Here is a 16,272-nt window from a genome sequence, read left to right on the forward strand (position 1 = left end):
GGAGAATTTGGCCTGGTTTCCCTGGCGCTGTCCAAGGTACTTTCTAGTAGTTCTGCTCAGCCTCCACTCTCATCTTCGTGCTTCCTAACAACTCAGCCTGGATTCAGAGCTGCCCTTGCCTCACTCCAGTAGAGCTGGTGTGTAGCCATCATCATCATCATCATCCGGTCCAAATCCCTCACCATATGCCAGAGGGAACCGATGTCCAGAGCAAGTGAGTCAGGGCAGTGCCCCTCCTGGAGAGGAAACTTGCAGTCCCACATCCCTGGCTCCCACTGCACCGTGCACGGAGTTCCTGCTGGCTCTGGGTTCCGGTCCTCCAGTAGCTCTGTGTGCTTTCACTAGCTACAGAACCTCTCTGAGCACCAGTGTATTCACCTGTAAAGTAAGGGTGAGTAACACAGTATGCTTACAGGGCGGTTGTGGGGATTACTTCATAATGCGCCAGTAAGTACTCAGCGAAGGTCAAATTCCCATTCTTATTACAAGGTCGTCGATATCTCCCACAGTCCCTGGTTCAGGCACAAGTATGTTTTGTGATTTGATGTCCTACTGTGTTCCTCGCATTAATCAGCCCGTGGGACTTTATAGATTAATGACCACGTTTCCTATTCTTGAAGTATGCAGAGGCACAAGGAATCCAAGGTCTTAGGTCAGCTCACTTGGGTACATCTGGCTCGGGACTGCTTTGGCTAAGATTGGCCAGTGCGACCTGACAGAGACAAGGCCAAGTCCAGGGGAGCGGCCCCACCCTGGCCTGAGGATAGTGCTCCCACCCTGGGAGACTTCTAGGGCGGAGCCCGTCAAGAATGGGGACGCGGGGAGGTCAAATGCCTGGAGGGGGCGGTAGCGCACGTAAGGTTGGGACCCCAGCTTTGCCTGGGGTTGGCAAAGGGCGGTCGCTTCGTCTGGTGGGGAGGAAAGGGGTATCCTCAGCCAAGGCCCTAAAGGCCGGGCAGCCTGGCACCAACGGGCGTTCGAGCACCTGCAGGCGTCTTCAGCGACCCCCGGGACTCGGTCAGGGGCTCGTGGGCGCCAGAGCAGAACGGGAGAGCGTAGGCTGCAGATGCCTCTGGGACGCCTTCGTGGAACGTTCGCCTGCCGAGACCTTCCCGGCCAGACCTCCAAAAAGCGGTTCCAAACCACAGTGCAGGTGCTACAGGCAGCGCTCGGCGGAGCGGCGGCGGCCACTGCGTGTGCCAGCGCGCGGTCCCGGTTCCCAGATCGCTGTCCCCGGGCGCTCTGGTGCCTGGAGGTCAGCGGTCGGCGGGCAGCGGCAGCTGGCGCGGCGGAGGGCCGGGGGCGCGTGTGTGCGTGTGCTGGGAAGGTGGCCCTCCCCGCAGCCGCCGCAGCGCCAGCGCCTCCCCCACCCCCTGCGCGCACAGCTCGTCCCCGTCCCTGGAGGCGGCCCGAGCCGCCGCTGAGCAGCCTCGCCTTCGCCTCCCGCGTTTCCTGCCGTCCGCCCTCCCCAGGCCCGGCTCCAGGGGCTGCCGCCTAGCAGCTCCCTGCGGGAGAGCGGTTCAGAGCGCGCACGGGGGAGGGCGGAGGCGGCCCGGTGCGGGGCGGCAGCGCTGGAGAGAGGCGCGCGCGGAGACGCCGGCCCCCCTCTCCGCGTTTGCTCGCTTGCTCCCCGCCTCCCGCACTCCGCTCGCTCCCACCCCTTCCCGGCGTGATTGATCCGTCACGGGCGCCGCCGCTGCTGCCGCCGCCGCGGCCGTTCTGAGCGGAGCCGGAACCCGAGCCCGAGACGGAGCCGGGGCCCGGGCCGGCGCCATTGCGCGGGCGCCGCGGGAAGAGCTTGGCGCGGGGCGGCGGGCCGGGCCAGGCCATGCGGGCCGAGTGAGCCGGCGCCCGCAGCCCGCGGCGCGGCATGGCTTCCCCGCGGAGCTCCGGGCAGCCCGGGCCGCCGCCGCCGCCGCCACCGCCGCCCGCGCGCCTGCTGCTGCTACTGCTGCTGCCGCTGCTGCTGCCTCTGGCGCCCGGGGCCTGGGGCTGGGCGCGGGGCGCCCCACGGCCGCCGCCCAGCAGCCCGCCGCTCTCCATCATGGGCCTCATGCCGCTCACCAAGGAGGTGGCCAAGGGCAGCATCGGGCGCGGTGTGCTCCCCGCCGTGGAACTGGCCATCGAGCAGATCCGCAACGAGTCACTCCTGCGCCCGTACTTCCTCGACCTGCGGCTCTATGACACCGAGGTGAGTGTCCGGCTGCCCGTGCCGTCGGGGCTTCGGGGGGCAGTGGGGTGGGTGGTTTGGACAGGGGCAACCTCCGGCCTTTGGTCAGAGCCTCTATTGACCGGCCCGCGTCTGCCGAGGCCACAGAGGTCTGGTGCCCAGTGCTCACCCCCCGCGGTCCTGCTGGGCTTGGCTGGCACAGCTGGTAACATTTGCCGAGCACCCCCTCCTCTGGTCTTATGTGTGTATGTGTGTGTGGGGAGGGGTGGGGGTGGGATGGAAGACTGGGGTCTCTTTTGACCTGAGAAAAAGGAGTGGAGAAGGTGGGGGCTGGACCCCCAAAGGCCTACATTGACTGCCCCTGTCCAGGTCCCGCTCATGGGGCTGCGAGGTGCGGAGTGGAAGGAACAGGCTCATTGACTGCAAACTGGGCCACCCAGGGCCGGAGGGGCCGCGGGCCTGCTCACAGGCCCCCAGGGAAGCCGAGCCGCGCTTTGAGGTCCGGAAGGCTCCGGAACCCAAGGGGCTTGAGCGTGCAACGCGGCTGAGCGCCTGGTGCGCGCCAGCAGCTCTGAGCCCGCACAGCGCGGGCAGGTGTGGGGCCACCGGCTCTGCAGCGCTTCTGCCTGGACGCGCCCGGCGCTGCCTGTGGCCAGAGCGATTTCAAAAGGAGACCCCAGCCTCGGGTTAGTTGCTCAGAAAGTGCCCTGGCAGTTCTCGTCCCGGAAGTGCAGTGGTGTCTGGCCGCGCCGCTGCTGTTGGCCGGGCGGTTGCAGGCAGTTTCTCCCGGCTCAGGCTTGAAGCATCCTACCTAGTAGCCCGAGCACGGACTTGGAGAGCAGTCCTGAGCGGAGCCAGAGAGCCAAGGGCTTTCCATCCCAACACCCCTCCCCACGGCCTCGGTTTGGGTTCTGCCTGAAGCCCCAGAGCGGACCTTCACCGCCAGCGCAGGGCTGGAGCGTGCGGAGCGGGTCTGGAGGAGCGATCGCTGGCCGCGCAGGGTCGGGTTTGCGAGTTTTTCCGGACTGAGCGAGCCCCTGTGCTCCGGCCGCAGCGTTTGAGACGCGGCCTGAAGGGGGCAGTGATTTCCTGTGCAGTACGCTCGGTTGGCGCCTCTTCCACCGCGCGGAGCGGGCCGAGGCGCTGGGCTTGACCCTGGCTTCCTGGGACTCTCCAGGCGCTTCTGCTGGAGTCCAGGTGCAGAACCCTTTTGTGGGGAGGGTCGCGCTACCGCTCTGGTGGTGCAATCTGGGCTTCCCCTCCTCCTTGGTCGGACCCTGTTTATGTCCCCAGAGAAAGAGCAGAATCTAGATTGTATCTTATTCCCTGCCTCCCCGGCTTCACCGGTGAACCAGCTTGCTCTGCGCTGTAAATAAAAGGTGAAGGAACCGATGGCAGTTGGCAGCGGTGCGCGCAGGCTGCTGCAGGCGGAGAGGCGTCCTCTGCCCCAGAGGATGCAAGCTGGCTGGCTGTGCAGGGCTAACCCGGTGTGAAATCATTTCCGAATGACATTCCTGTCGCCCTCGTCTTTGCCCGAGCATCTCAAGTTCTGTGGGGGTACTTGTCTGGCACACATAAATGGAGAGAGCAATGCAGTTACAGGGAGGCATGTCTTCTTGACAGTTTCTCTGTTGCTACCGCACATATTCTTCTGGAGGGGTCACTGCAAAGCCGGTCTTTTGGGGACAAACACATTTTTAGATAGGGCAGCCCTGCTTGCATCATCACCAAGTATTGTCAGCTGCATAATGTTTTCATTATCAGTTTCTTCCCTTTAGAAAGCTGCCCTGAAAGAGATTTCATACTGGCCTGTTTGTGGCAGCAAAGAGATGGGTGCTTCGTTTCAGGGTGTGGGTTGAAGCCTTTACATTTTATTTTTCAAGTGTGTCTTGATGACTTTCTGAGTGAGAGGACCCAAAGTCAAGAGGATGAGGCAGTCAGAAGACTCTTCAATTCGTGGGAATATTTAGAAAACAGTGCGAAGGAAGGCAGAAGATAATTTTAGCTTGTGCAAACAGAGAAGTGTCTCTAGCCTTTTGAAGGGGTCCAGAGTCAGGGCTTTGGGGTAGGTGAAGCCTGGGTTTTAGTGAGAAACTAGTTACTTTCCACCCTGGATGACCTTGAGCTGGGTATTTAATCTCTGTAAGCCTAGGTGGGAATATTATGTGTACTCTGCAGGTGACACGCAGCTTAAGGAAGATAACAAGCCAGGGTAGAAGATGCTCTGGCATGCTGTAAGCACTAAATAAATGTTTCCTGCCTCCCTTCTTCCTCTTCCTCCACCTTTTTTTTGAGATGGAGTTTTGCTCTTGTTGTCCAGGCTGGAGTGCATTGGCGTGATCTTGGCTCACTGCAACCTCCACCTCCCGGGGTCAAGTGATTCTCCTACCTCAGCCTCCCGTGTAGCTGGGATTACAGGCACGTGCCACCATGCCCACCTAATTTTGTATTTTTAGTAGAGATGGGGTTTCTCCATGTTGGTCAGGCTGGTCTCGAACTCCTGACCTCAGCTGATCTGCCCGCCTCTGCCTCCCAAAGTGCTGGGATTACAGGCATGAGCCACCGTGCCCAGACCCCTTCCTTCATTTTTATTTCCTGTGAATTCACAAGTGGCCTTGGCTTTAAAGTAGAGGTGCTTTCTCCCTGAGCCAGAGTGAAGAAAGGATCAGTCTAGGTAATTTGCAGTAAAATCCAGAGCAATCTAAAGAATGTTTGTGGCCAGTGTTAGAGTGTTTAGGGTCTAGTTTATTCAGATTGACTGTCTTTGTGGACACTGCCTAATTATTTACAGGCTGTGTCACATTGTTTGTAGACTTGAACACAGGGTGGATGAGTGAACAGATTTTGGCTGGATTTGCTGACATTTGCTGTCAATCAGTGGCCTCAATGGCCAGTGACTGTGGGCACCAGTATGGACTTTTATGCATATGGTCTGCAGAAAGATGGAGATTTAGCAAGGAATGGGTTAATCTGGTCACTGGGGACAATCTGTCTCAATAAAGGAGCCTCCTACATCCAGATTGACTCTCTTCTGTAAGTAGAATAGTGGTAGATTTTCAAAACCCCACTCAATGCCATGTGTTTTGGTAAAAATGAAACAGCCAAATAGAATACCTGTCTATCAGAACGTCTGCTTCTCTGGTGTAACACCAAATGGCTTCAGCAAATACTTGTTTATATATTCCAATGAGGATTTGAACAAGCAAGACAACTGAAAATACAGATAAAAGAAAGCATCAGAAACTATGTAGAAACATAGAAGTTACTATACCAAGAACCTGGGCTAAATTTGTTATTGCATTGAGTATTATATTTTAGCTCTGAGCTTCCTGGCAGTCAAGGTAAAAAGGTAAATATACCATATTACTTAATGTTTGATCTAAAAACTCTGAGAGAAAATGCCTTTTTTTTTAATTTGAAAGAGCTGGGGGGTCTCATTCTCTTGCCCAAGTGAGACTGCAGTGGTACATCATAGCTCACAGCAGCCTTGAACTCCTGGGTTCAAGTGGTCTTCCTGTCTTCCTGTCTCCATGTGGTTGTTTCTTATTCTTTGGTCGCCACACTAATAAAATAAAATAATAGCCAAGGAATGAGTTAAAGATAATGTTTTTTTCAATTTGATTAACATTCATTGTGGAAAAGCTGAAAATTACAGAGAAGCATAAAGAAAAATAATTGCCCATAATCCATCTACACAAAAATAATAACATCTAATAATTAGCATCATTCCCTTCCAGTTGTCATTTTTCACTATTTTATGTATCATACTCCATATGCTCTTTTATGTTTTTTTCCTTCAGTTAATGTTGTATCCTGGGTTTTCCCCCATGTCCTCAAATCCTCCTTGTAAAGATGATTTTTGGTGGCTGTATACTATTCTATCCTGTGGGTGTACCATACGTATTTAATCATTCCCCTATTGTTGGACCTATATGTTTTCCCACATGTTACTATCTTAAATCATTCAATAATAAACTTAGAGAAAGTTCAGGGAGCCAAGAAGCCCAGTCTAGGGGTGAAACTGTCAGAAAGATCACCCTGATGCCAAGATCTAATGTAGAAATCCCAGCGATTGGTTAGCATGTCGTTTTTCTTGAGTGGCTTTGCCAAAGATCTTTCCCCTTATTCACCATGCTTTAGAAAGGATTTAAAGGACTGTTGAATTGAGGCTGTGCTTCCTAAAAAGGTCTGAGTACAGCTCAGCAGGTGTTTACTGAGCACGTACTGGAGCTGTTGATGCTGCAGAAAAGTGTAAAACATAGCCCTGGGTTTGAGAGAGACAGCTGGCGAATAGAGAACAGGGCAAGAACATATTCATCATTTCTAATGCAAGGTAGAAAATGATAGTGGAGATGGTTGCATAATTCTGTGAATATACTAAAAGCCATGGAATTATACACTTTATATATATATATAACATCACCGCTTTAAAGTGTATAAGATAATTAAATCTCAGTACAGGTTTAACTGTATTAAATCTCAATATAGTTAATTAAATCTCAGTACAATAAAATATAATTTTTTTATTTTATTAAAAAATAAACTTTTTTTATTTTATTAAAAAATAAAAAGATAGGCTGAGTGTGGTGGCTCATGCCTGTAATCCCAGCATTTTGGGGGGGCTGAGGTGAGAGGATTGCTTGAGGCCAAGGAGTTCAAGACCAGCCTGGGCAACATAGGGAGACCCTGTCTCTACATAAAATAATTAGCCTGACATGGTGATATGCGCCTGTGATCCCAGCTACAAGGGAGGTTGAGGCAGGAGGATTGCTAGAGCCTAGGAGGTAAAGGCTTCAGTGAGCTGTGATTGTGCTGCTGCACTCTAGCCTGGGCAACAGAGCAAGACTCTGTCTCAAAAATAAAACAAAATAAAATTTAAAAATTTTAAAAAGAACGTGAGCAGTTTCAGATTCAGGCTTACATCTTATTTGCAGCTGCACCCCCACTGCCCAGCATGCTGCCTGGCTCTTAGTAAGTGTGTTGTTTAGTACTCTTGTTGCAAATAACAGAAACCCGACTTTAACAGGTTCATATAACTGAAAAAGCCTAAGGTGTGCTGTATGCAGGCATGGCCAAATCCAGGGGCTCAAATGATATCTTTAAAAATATCTTCCTCTCTGCCTCTTGGCTTTGATTTCTTCTGTGTTGGCTTCACTCTCAGGCAGCCTCTCCCCATGTGGTGGCACAGATGGCTTCTAGAAGCTGCAGGTTTACACACTTCCAGTTTAGAAACTCCAGTAAGAAGAGTGTTGCTTTCCCAACTGTTTTAGCAAAAGTCTCAAGCTTATATCTCATTGGCTTGAATTGGGTCATGTGTTTATCCACGAACAAATCACATGACCCTGACGAGCCAGGCCTAGAAATTCTGCCCTCCTTTCATTATGAGAGAGGGAGGTGAGGTCAGCTTCACCCAACCACCTGAACACAGAGTGGGGGAGAGGTGATTCCTCCAAGGAAATCAGAGGCCATTAAGGGTTTGTATGCTAGTGAGTCTGATCACAAATAGCCACAAAGGCAGGCAGCTGGGGAGTGCTAAATTGAAGAAAGAAACAATAGAAGCCAGGGGCATTTAGAGAAAGGGAAGATCACATAGGTCCAGAGAGGCCTCCTGGAGAAGGTAAGCCTGGAAGAGTGAATATAAAGTTGACAGAGAGAGGCAGAGGCTCTGGGAAACGGTCATTGGATACCAGGAAGGGTCTCCAAGATCAAAAATGGAAGCAAAAAAGTGTGCAGTGTGTTTGGAGAGCACTGATGTTATGTTTTCACCCAAATGCAGGGTTTGTAGAGGGAAAGGTGCTGGGTGTGGACGGCTTTGAATGCTATGTCAAGAAGGTTTAATCTGGAGGTTTAATATGTCAAGACTTTAATCTGGAGCTGCAAGGAGCCGTGTGATGTCTTTGAGCATGGGTGTGATCCTATCAAGGCTGGTGGGCATGAAGAGGCTGGACCGGAGACAGAATGAGCCTGGAGTTGGAGGGGCTGGGAAATTACTGTAACAGTTGAAGGGAGTGGTGATGGGGCCTGAATGGAGACAGGGAGGCAGGAGGTGGTATTCTGAAGAACGGGCAGCACTGAGACCCGACAGGGCAGGAGGGGCAACAGAGAGGGAACCAATGTCTGGGGAAGGGGTGTGTGTCATTGGCAGAACAGTCACTGGAATTAGATGCACCGTAGGGGAATAAGGAGAGAGGGTTCCTGCAGGGGTGAGGCCACGTGCTCACCTCACACCTGTCCAATGAGCCCTGGCCCTAGGGTCAGGAGAACTGGGTTTGTATCCTCATTTGGGCACCACTCACCTGCTTGGTGACCTTGGTGAGGTCTGTTTGCCTCGGTTTCTTCATCGATGAAATGGGGCTGATATACCAACTGCCTTATCAGGTGCATAAGGGATAAATGAGATGATCCAGGTGACACCATGCAATCAATGCTCGGTACACTGCGAGTGCTCAGGAAATATTGCTGTTCTGTTGTTCCCATTGTTGTTCTTTCCGTACAGTCTGGGGATCATTGTGCTGACCTCTCAGGACTGTGACAAGGAATAAGTGTAATGGGTGGGGCAGCTCAAAGCCCAGAGTAAATACAGAGCAGTGTGAAGGGTCCCTTGTTTTCTGGTGCTGTGTTGCAGAGAAGGCATGCTGGCAGAAGAGGGTGCAGACACTAAGGCCTTTATTCATGTGTGTCTCCCGGCGTGTCTTTCCTTCTGCCTGTGTCATAGCTGTGTTTGTCGCTTTCTCCCCTACTGGCTGGCAGCTCTTGAGGGTAGGGTCAGTCTCATCCCTCAGGGCCTTATGGGGCTTAACGAGCAGCCTGCATGAGTAAATGGTGAGGCGCTGAACTGGAGGTTCATCTATTTGAGTCTGCTTTCTGAGTTAACACCCCCTGGGATGGTTGGTCTTGTCTCTTCCCCAGGATCTTCCTCCCTCATTTAAGGACTGAGGTGGTGCTACATATCAGGGCCAAGCGAACTGCTGAGCTGTAGCTGCCCTCTGCATGTGCCTAGCATGCAGCACTAACCCCCAAGCTCCCCAATATGAGGGCAATATGAGCACCCCAGAAATTCCTCAGACCTAGCCAGGCATCCACGGACATACCTTCTCTGTCCCCAAATTCCTTTTTAAAGAATGAGTTGGGGTGGTGGGTGGAACTGATACACTAAGGGTCTGTTTAGTGTTTGGTATTGGGCTAAGAATGTTAGCATGCTAACTTTATCTTTAAAGGGACCTTCTTTTTATATTTGGCTTTCCCTCCCTGTGGGCAGAGTAACATCAACTTCTTCATACAGAAATCTGAGATCTCAGCAGGGAAATTAGCAAGCTGGAAGTGCAAGATAACAATGCAACAGGGGTACTAAACAGACAGTATCTAGGATATATGTCTTTGGTTAGTTAGGGTAGATGAGGCTGTGCTGCATTAACAAACAAATCCTGAAATCTCCATTGCTTAACACAGTAAGATTATTCATTGCCCACAGAAAGTCCAATGTGTGTCAGAGGTTGTCCTGGGTGGCTCTCCTCCACTGGGTGGACACTCGTCATTTGGGGTCCTTCAGGAAGGAAATGCCAAGATAGACTTGTAAGCATAAGAGATCTTGGAAGCCATCCCTGTGAAAGATAAGAAGAGGTAGGGAAATCCTCTGTCCATGATGCTGTTCTGACACCTGTGGAAGGAGAGGCAGAAGGAAGGAGAGTTGGGTAGGAAGAGCTCCAGAGCCAAGATTGCCCATTACAGGACTTTCCTATCAGACACAATGAGCCAGGCTCTAGAATCCCCACCCAACTCAGTGACTGGCTGAGGTCCGCTGTGGGAGATTTTACTCTTAGCTTGAAGGCTGTAGCAGGTCTTAAAGGTGCTGCAGCTGATGATCATTAGCTGATTGCATCTCCTCCTGTAGGTTCTTTCGTCAAAGGAGGGTGGGGCCTACCTGGTTGGCTGCCACAGACACTGCCTGTTTCTTCTACAGTGCCCTACTACTTACTACACCTGGCCCTATTCTAGGCTCTGGGATACAGAGATGGATGAAACACAGATCCTGCCCTTGAGGAGCTCACTGTTCAACAGGTGGTCAAGATAGACAAAAACAATTACACGTGGCATAGCCCAGCCACAGGAGGGGTTAGCAGAGGATGTGGGGGAAGGGAAGGCATTCCTCTTCTCCAGGCACCTGGCTGGTTATCCTCCATGTTGTTGGGGAGTAAAATGTAAGTGATTTCTTATCTCTAACGTTTTTTGTTACTTATTTTGGTTTTAGGAAGGTGAGGAAATTAAATGGCATGGTTTGCCCAGTGAGCAGCTGCATTCTATCTATTACTTTCTTTTCTTCTTCTTCTCTAGCGTTATGTAACAGTGCACAGTGAGGCTGGTGAAATGCCTTCCTGTCTGTACCTGGCTTTCCAGGGACACACAGAGGAGCCAGGCTGAAACCGTGGGTGTGTGAGCCCCAGATAGGGTCAGCATCGGGGTTTGGTACTGGGTTAGTTGCTGAGACCACAGGGAAGTCTTTGCTGTTCTCTGTGAATTGCAGCACTAATCGAGGATCCCTGCTCCACTGTTAGCACCAAAAGGGCAGGCACTGGGTGTGTCTGGCTCCTCTGTGGTCCCCTTAGGCACTATCTCAGGGCCAGGCACAGAGCAGGAGCTCAATAAATATTTATCGAACAAATAGATCTAAAAGCCTGGATTCCAGCTCTCCAGTTCTAAGAGGATTAATGGGCAGAGTTTTAACAAATGGAGGAAGTGCTTTGTATGCCAAGCCGTGTGGGGGTGAGCTTTCTGCTTGCTCTTTATTCATTCTTTCGGGTTCTTATTTAGTGCTTTTGGGGGCTGTGTAGTTGTGGTGTAAAAAGGGGAAAGGGTGCTTGGATGTTCCAATAGAAGATTTTGTGCAAAGCTGATGTCATTCTCTTCTCCTCTGACAAATACATGCAGCATCCTCCAAGGTACATCAAAACCTAGGAAATAAATACTTTCCAGCTTCTGAGAAGCATTATGGTTTTAGGAGGTCAGTTTATTGGAGCAGTACACTAACCAGTGGACGGAGGACTTAGGAAACATGTTCTGATATCTTACTCTCGCCTCCAGAGAGCATGAGAGCCAAAGGAGGCTAGACTGGGCTCTGGTCCTAGTAGAAATTGTGGGAATGAAGCCAGTTCATCAGCCTTGGTGAGTCAGGTGGTCCAGTGCAGATCTGGGTATAGTGAGAAAAGATATTCCCTGGAATCCCCTAATAGCAAGGCTTCTTCCAGGCTCCCTGCTCCTGGGCCAGAAGCTTCTGCTCTTTATTCTTCTATGGTGGCCAGGATAACTCAGGAACTGGGTATGTTCAGCTTGAAAGGGACCGTCTCCCTGATGGTGACAGAATAGGTCTGGACCCCAAACTAGATAACCAAGTTTGTTAGAATTGTGAGTAAAGGCCGGGCGCAGTGGCTCATGCCTGTAATCCCAGCACTTTGGGAGGCCGAGGCGTGTGAATCACGAGGTTAGGAGTTCGAGACCAACCTGACCAACATGAGAAATCCCATCTCTACTAAAAATACAAAAATTAGCCGGGTGTGGTGGCGCACACCTGTAATCCCAGCTATTCAGGAGGCTGAGGCAGGAAAATCACTTGAACCTGGGAGGTGGAGGTTGCAGTGAGCCGAGATCATACCACTGCTCTCCAGCCTGGGTGACAGAGTGAGATTCTGTCTCAAAATAATAATAGTAATGAAAAATAAAAACAAAGAATTGTGAGTAAAGTAAGAGTACATTGGTTATGAGCTGGGGTTTAAGAGTCTGAAAATTCTTGGCTGTGTGAATGAACATTGAACACTTTTTTGGGCTGATCGGGGCATTCTTTTGCCAATTTTCTACTTTTCTGATTTTTTTAGAGTAGTCTACATTGCTGGAAGGATGAAGTGTCATTGTCATCTGGAAAATTAGTGGTAGATCCAAAGTGTTGAGTGAGTGGACTCATCTGTCTTCATCAATGCCCATGTTCCACAGCTGCTGGCAGAAGCAGACCCCCTTCTCCTGCCATTTGGCAAGGACATCATCAGTCACTGTTCAGATAAAATCTAGCCAAAGAAGGACTTTGTGGAGTGATGCATTATTGCTACTCTCATGGTGCGGGGTCAGGAGGTGGCACAGAGAAAAATGATATTTTCACGCTCTTCTTATGATCCACTTGACTTTGTTCAGAGAAAACTGATTTTGAAAGCAATGGCCATACTTATAATAATCATCACTATATTATCCAAATCGTCTTGTTTCTAGAACTACCATTCACTGAAGCCTTTCTGAAAAATGCCCAGAATTGTTTCAGGGATGTAACTGGCTGATGGGGACCCATATGCTCACTCTGGGGCAGATGACCAGAGCCTGTGCGAATGCCCCCACCGAGTTCAGCTGAAAGAGTGCCTTGGCTTTGATGGGAGAGTTGGCTTGGTTGTCACTCCACAAAGCATCCTCTGGAGCCCAAATAACCTTCAGAGGTCCTTCCTGGACTCTAGGAATTCTAGAGACTTCGGGAAGCCTGTGGAGAGCTTCTAAATCTCATAGTCATAAACAAAGGAAAAGGAAATGGGAACATTTAGTTGCAGGTAGGTAGATGAAGAAAAAGAAACTAGAACAACAGTAGCTCACCTTTATCCAGTGCTTACTATATGTTAGCACCTATGTCAGTGCTTTGCAGCATTCATTCATTTAGTCTTCACTACAGTCCTATGAGGTCCTTACTCTTATTGTCCACATTTTACAGATGAGGCTTAGAGAGCTTATGTGACTTATTTAACATCACAACAACCAGGTGTGGAGCTGGGATTTGAATCTGGGTGGTCTGACTTTGATCTCTGTAGCTTATGCTCTGAGTAAACCAACATCTTCGTACAGTTCTTTTCCTCCCATAAAAGCAAGCGGCAAGTTTTTTTCCTCCAATAAAAGCAAGCGGCAATGGTTTTTTTTTTTTTTTTGCTTGCAAATTTCACCCCCAACTGCTTGCCTCTCTCTGGGATTCAACCCCACCCTCTCCCATTTCTCTGTCCACCCACTCAGTCATACACAGCCAACCCTGCACTCTCTACTCACTTTAAGTGTGTCTGTCTACACACCTGACTCACACAGATCTGCTCTCTATCCCCTGGCACCTGGAGAACTTGTCGCTTCCAGAACTTGTCACCTTCCGTTGTGTTTACTCAGGGTGGCAGTGTTTATGTCTGGGTGTGTCTCCTGATCATCTCAAGGGTAATAGTGGTGCTTCTTTTATGAATTTAGGGTATACTTGCTAAGCACCTACTTGGTGCCAGGCTCTGGGTTTGTTACACAGCATATGGAGATAACTCCAAAATAGCTGTGCTTTCAAAGGCACATGGGGGAGGAGGCCCAGGGATCGTTACCATGAAGCATGAGGAGTGTGATGGTGTGGGTGGGCACCCCCGGGTAGAGAAGACAGTTAAGACCACTGACCCAGCAATCCAGTCCAGCGGCCTCCCAGCTTGATACCATGCAGGGACTCACCATTGTTCTTGGGATGGGAACACAGCTTCTCCCACAGCCTTGCAGGCCCTCTGCAGTCTGCCCTGCCCACTCCCAGCATTGCTGCTGAGCACTCTCCCTCTCTTCCTTAGGCCCAGTCACATGGTCCTTTCTGTGTCTTGGGTGAGTGTGCTCCTTCCTGCACAGGACCTTTGCATGAGCTGTTACTGTGGCCTGGAATGCTCTTGCCACCTTTCTTCATCCTTTAAATCCTAGATCAGGTGTGCATTCTCTGTCCTCCCCGATTAGGCAAAATCACCTATCATGTTTTCTCTAAGAACCATGAACTTTCCCTTCCAGTGCTTATCATAGCCACAAGTTAACTTTTGTTGGATTATTTGATCCCTATTGGTCTCCCTCCTGCTCCACAAGGGGATTGTGAACCCCATGAGTGCAAGAACTGGTTTGTTTTGGCTCACCGTAATGTCCAGCACACTTTCTAGCACATAGTAGGTGCTCAGTAACTATTTGGAGACTGAGTGACGGCTGGAGGATTCTGAGGCCAATCTTGACGTTTATAAACGGCATGCTAGTTTTTTTTTCAGTGCCTGTGGGGTGTGGGGGAGACAGCTGGATGCTGTAGAAAGACATTGCGCATCAGTCAGCCTGTGTGTGCATGCTGACACTGCCTGTCCCCTGAGCCCCAGTGTCCTTGACCATAAGATGGGATGGTACTCTCTCAGAGAGTTATTTTGAGGGTTGACTTGGAGCATTCATGTCAAACACTGAGCACAGAGATCCACACTGAGTAGATTTTATACTAAGTTTTACTGTTATTATTTATTATAATGCATATGAAAATGTGAAATGCTATGTAGTTGCATAAAAACTGGTTCTTATTTCAGTGGGGGATTGTGCGTTTGAGGCCAATGAAGAAGTTGTGGTCTGTGTCTGAGTTTCATTGAATGGGGTTTTTAAGTTAGGGGGTGTTTTTAAGCCCCATCCATTTCTGGAAGGATTTGAGGTGCACCGAGAGCTCAGTGGTGAAGCCTCCACTGGCCCTTGGGGCTGGTGTCCCCAGTGAAGTCTTTATAACTCTGCTTTACAATCACTACTTGTTATTGTCCACTGCCCCGCCAGGCTACGAGCTGGGCCAGCCCATGAGGACAGGCATAGCATGTGTTTGGTGTCTGCTGTGCCCCAAAGCCCAGGACAGAGCCTGCAGGTACTCCAGAATATATGTGAGTGAATGAAGGTCTCTGTGTCTGGAGCACCCAGCACGGCCCCTGGCACATTGCAAATGCATTTCGCGTGAGTGGTGCTAAACACAAGGTAAAATAGAACGATTTTGGATAAAAATCACAACTGGGCCCCTAAGTGGAACAGAGAGAGAAGATGTTATCAGGCATCTGGTGAGGAATGGATTGTTCCAGTTGAACACTGGATTTGAAGGCAGGACAGAGATGCTCTGATGTTCCTGTGTGATGAGGACACATTTCCTTTTAGGATCCAGAGACAAATCTTTTAGGTTAGAGGTAGGGCGGTTCAGTGGAAAGAGCTCTGGATTCTCCATGGGTGACCCAATGCTGACACTCTTTAATGGATGACCTTGAGCTCATCATTTAACTTCTCTGCACCTTAGTTTTATCACCTATAAAATGAGAATAGTAAGGTCTGGTCTGCTTTTTCATAGAGTTATTGTAGAGATCGGAGAAAGAGAGAGAGAGGAAGGGAGAGATATAAGAATGTGGAAGGGCTTTAGGAAGCTGTAAAGTGGTGCAGATATAAAATATGCCTGAAACTAAACACAAAGAGTAATTAATTCTGGGTCATTCTCTCAAGACCATTGGATATTTCCAATGACAACTTTATAGAAGACACAGTGATGTCATTCATGTGAGTGATTCATTTAACCCCCTAATAAAGGAGGACACAGTATTAGATTATAACACTCTGAAAGCAGTTCTTCAGGGGACCGAGGTTTTGTGACCTAGCAGGCTGTATTACTGAAGAATCTAGAACAAGAGGTAGTTAACATGTTTCCTTTCAACTGTTAAATGCTTTCAAAAGCCAGTCATCTGTTTTTGGCAGGCCATCCACCACCAGGGTATTGATCAGGGGTCTCAGGGCAGAAACTTGGGGGCATGAAGGTTAGTGAGGGCTGTCTTCTATAAGCATCAATTTGGGATCCTGGCCATCAGTGGGGGCCTAGACCTCAGATCATTGGGGGTTGCTAGTTGGGTGGCTAGGGGAGAGACTAGCCCACCAGCTTAAAATATGAAATACCCAGACTGGGCCAGTCCACTACAGCCCAGGCGTGGGCGGCTGGAATGCCAGTGTGCTGGGCTGTTTTCATTTTCTCCAGAAAGAGCTTTGACTTCTCCAAGCAGATGTACAAGTATTTGGTGGAGATCTCAGGGTTCTGGGCCAGGCAGTGTGGAAATGTTGAGTCTGGCTTGAGAGTTTGGGGGCAACAGTTGCTAGCTGGCTACCTCCTCCTCAAAAGGAGAGCAGCCAGGCTCCTGTGGACACTGGGTTTTTAACCATCAGATTGGCTTTGACCTGGCTGCTCAGAATTCTCTGCGTGCTGTGGCCTAGAAGGCCCCAATTCCAACTTTGTGTCTACAATGGAGAAAACAAAATGACAGGGACAG

General features: G+C 50.1%; 1 protein-coding gene across 1 annotated transcript in view; it reads left to right on the top strand.

Annotated features, from left to right (window-relative positions):
- Positions 1-1,413: 1,413 nt before the first annotated feature.
- The window catches only part of GABBR2 (gamma-aminobutyric acid type B receptor subunit 2), a 426,464-nt gene continuing 411,605 nt past the window's right edge, over positions 1,414-16,272 (top strand). Inside the window, exon 1 of the mRNA XM_025360393.1 lies at positions 1,414-2,191. Within this exon, the coding sequence (XP_025216178.1) occupies positions 1,871-2,191 (321 nt within the window). The 5' untranslated portion in view covers positions 1,414-1,870. The remainder of the gene's footprint in view (positions 2,192-16,272) is intronic.

This window comes from Theropithecus gelada, chromosome 15 (assembly GCF_003255815.1).
Source record: "Theropithecus gelada isolate Dixy chromosome 15, Tgel_1.0, whole genome shotgun sequence".
NCBI classification, from domain to species: domain Eukaryota; kingdom Metazoa; phylum Chordata; class Mammalia; order Primates; family Cercopithecidae; genus Theropithecus; species Theropithecus gelada.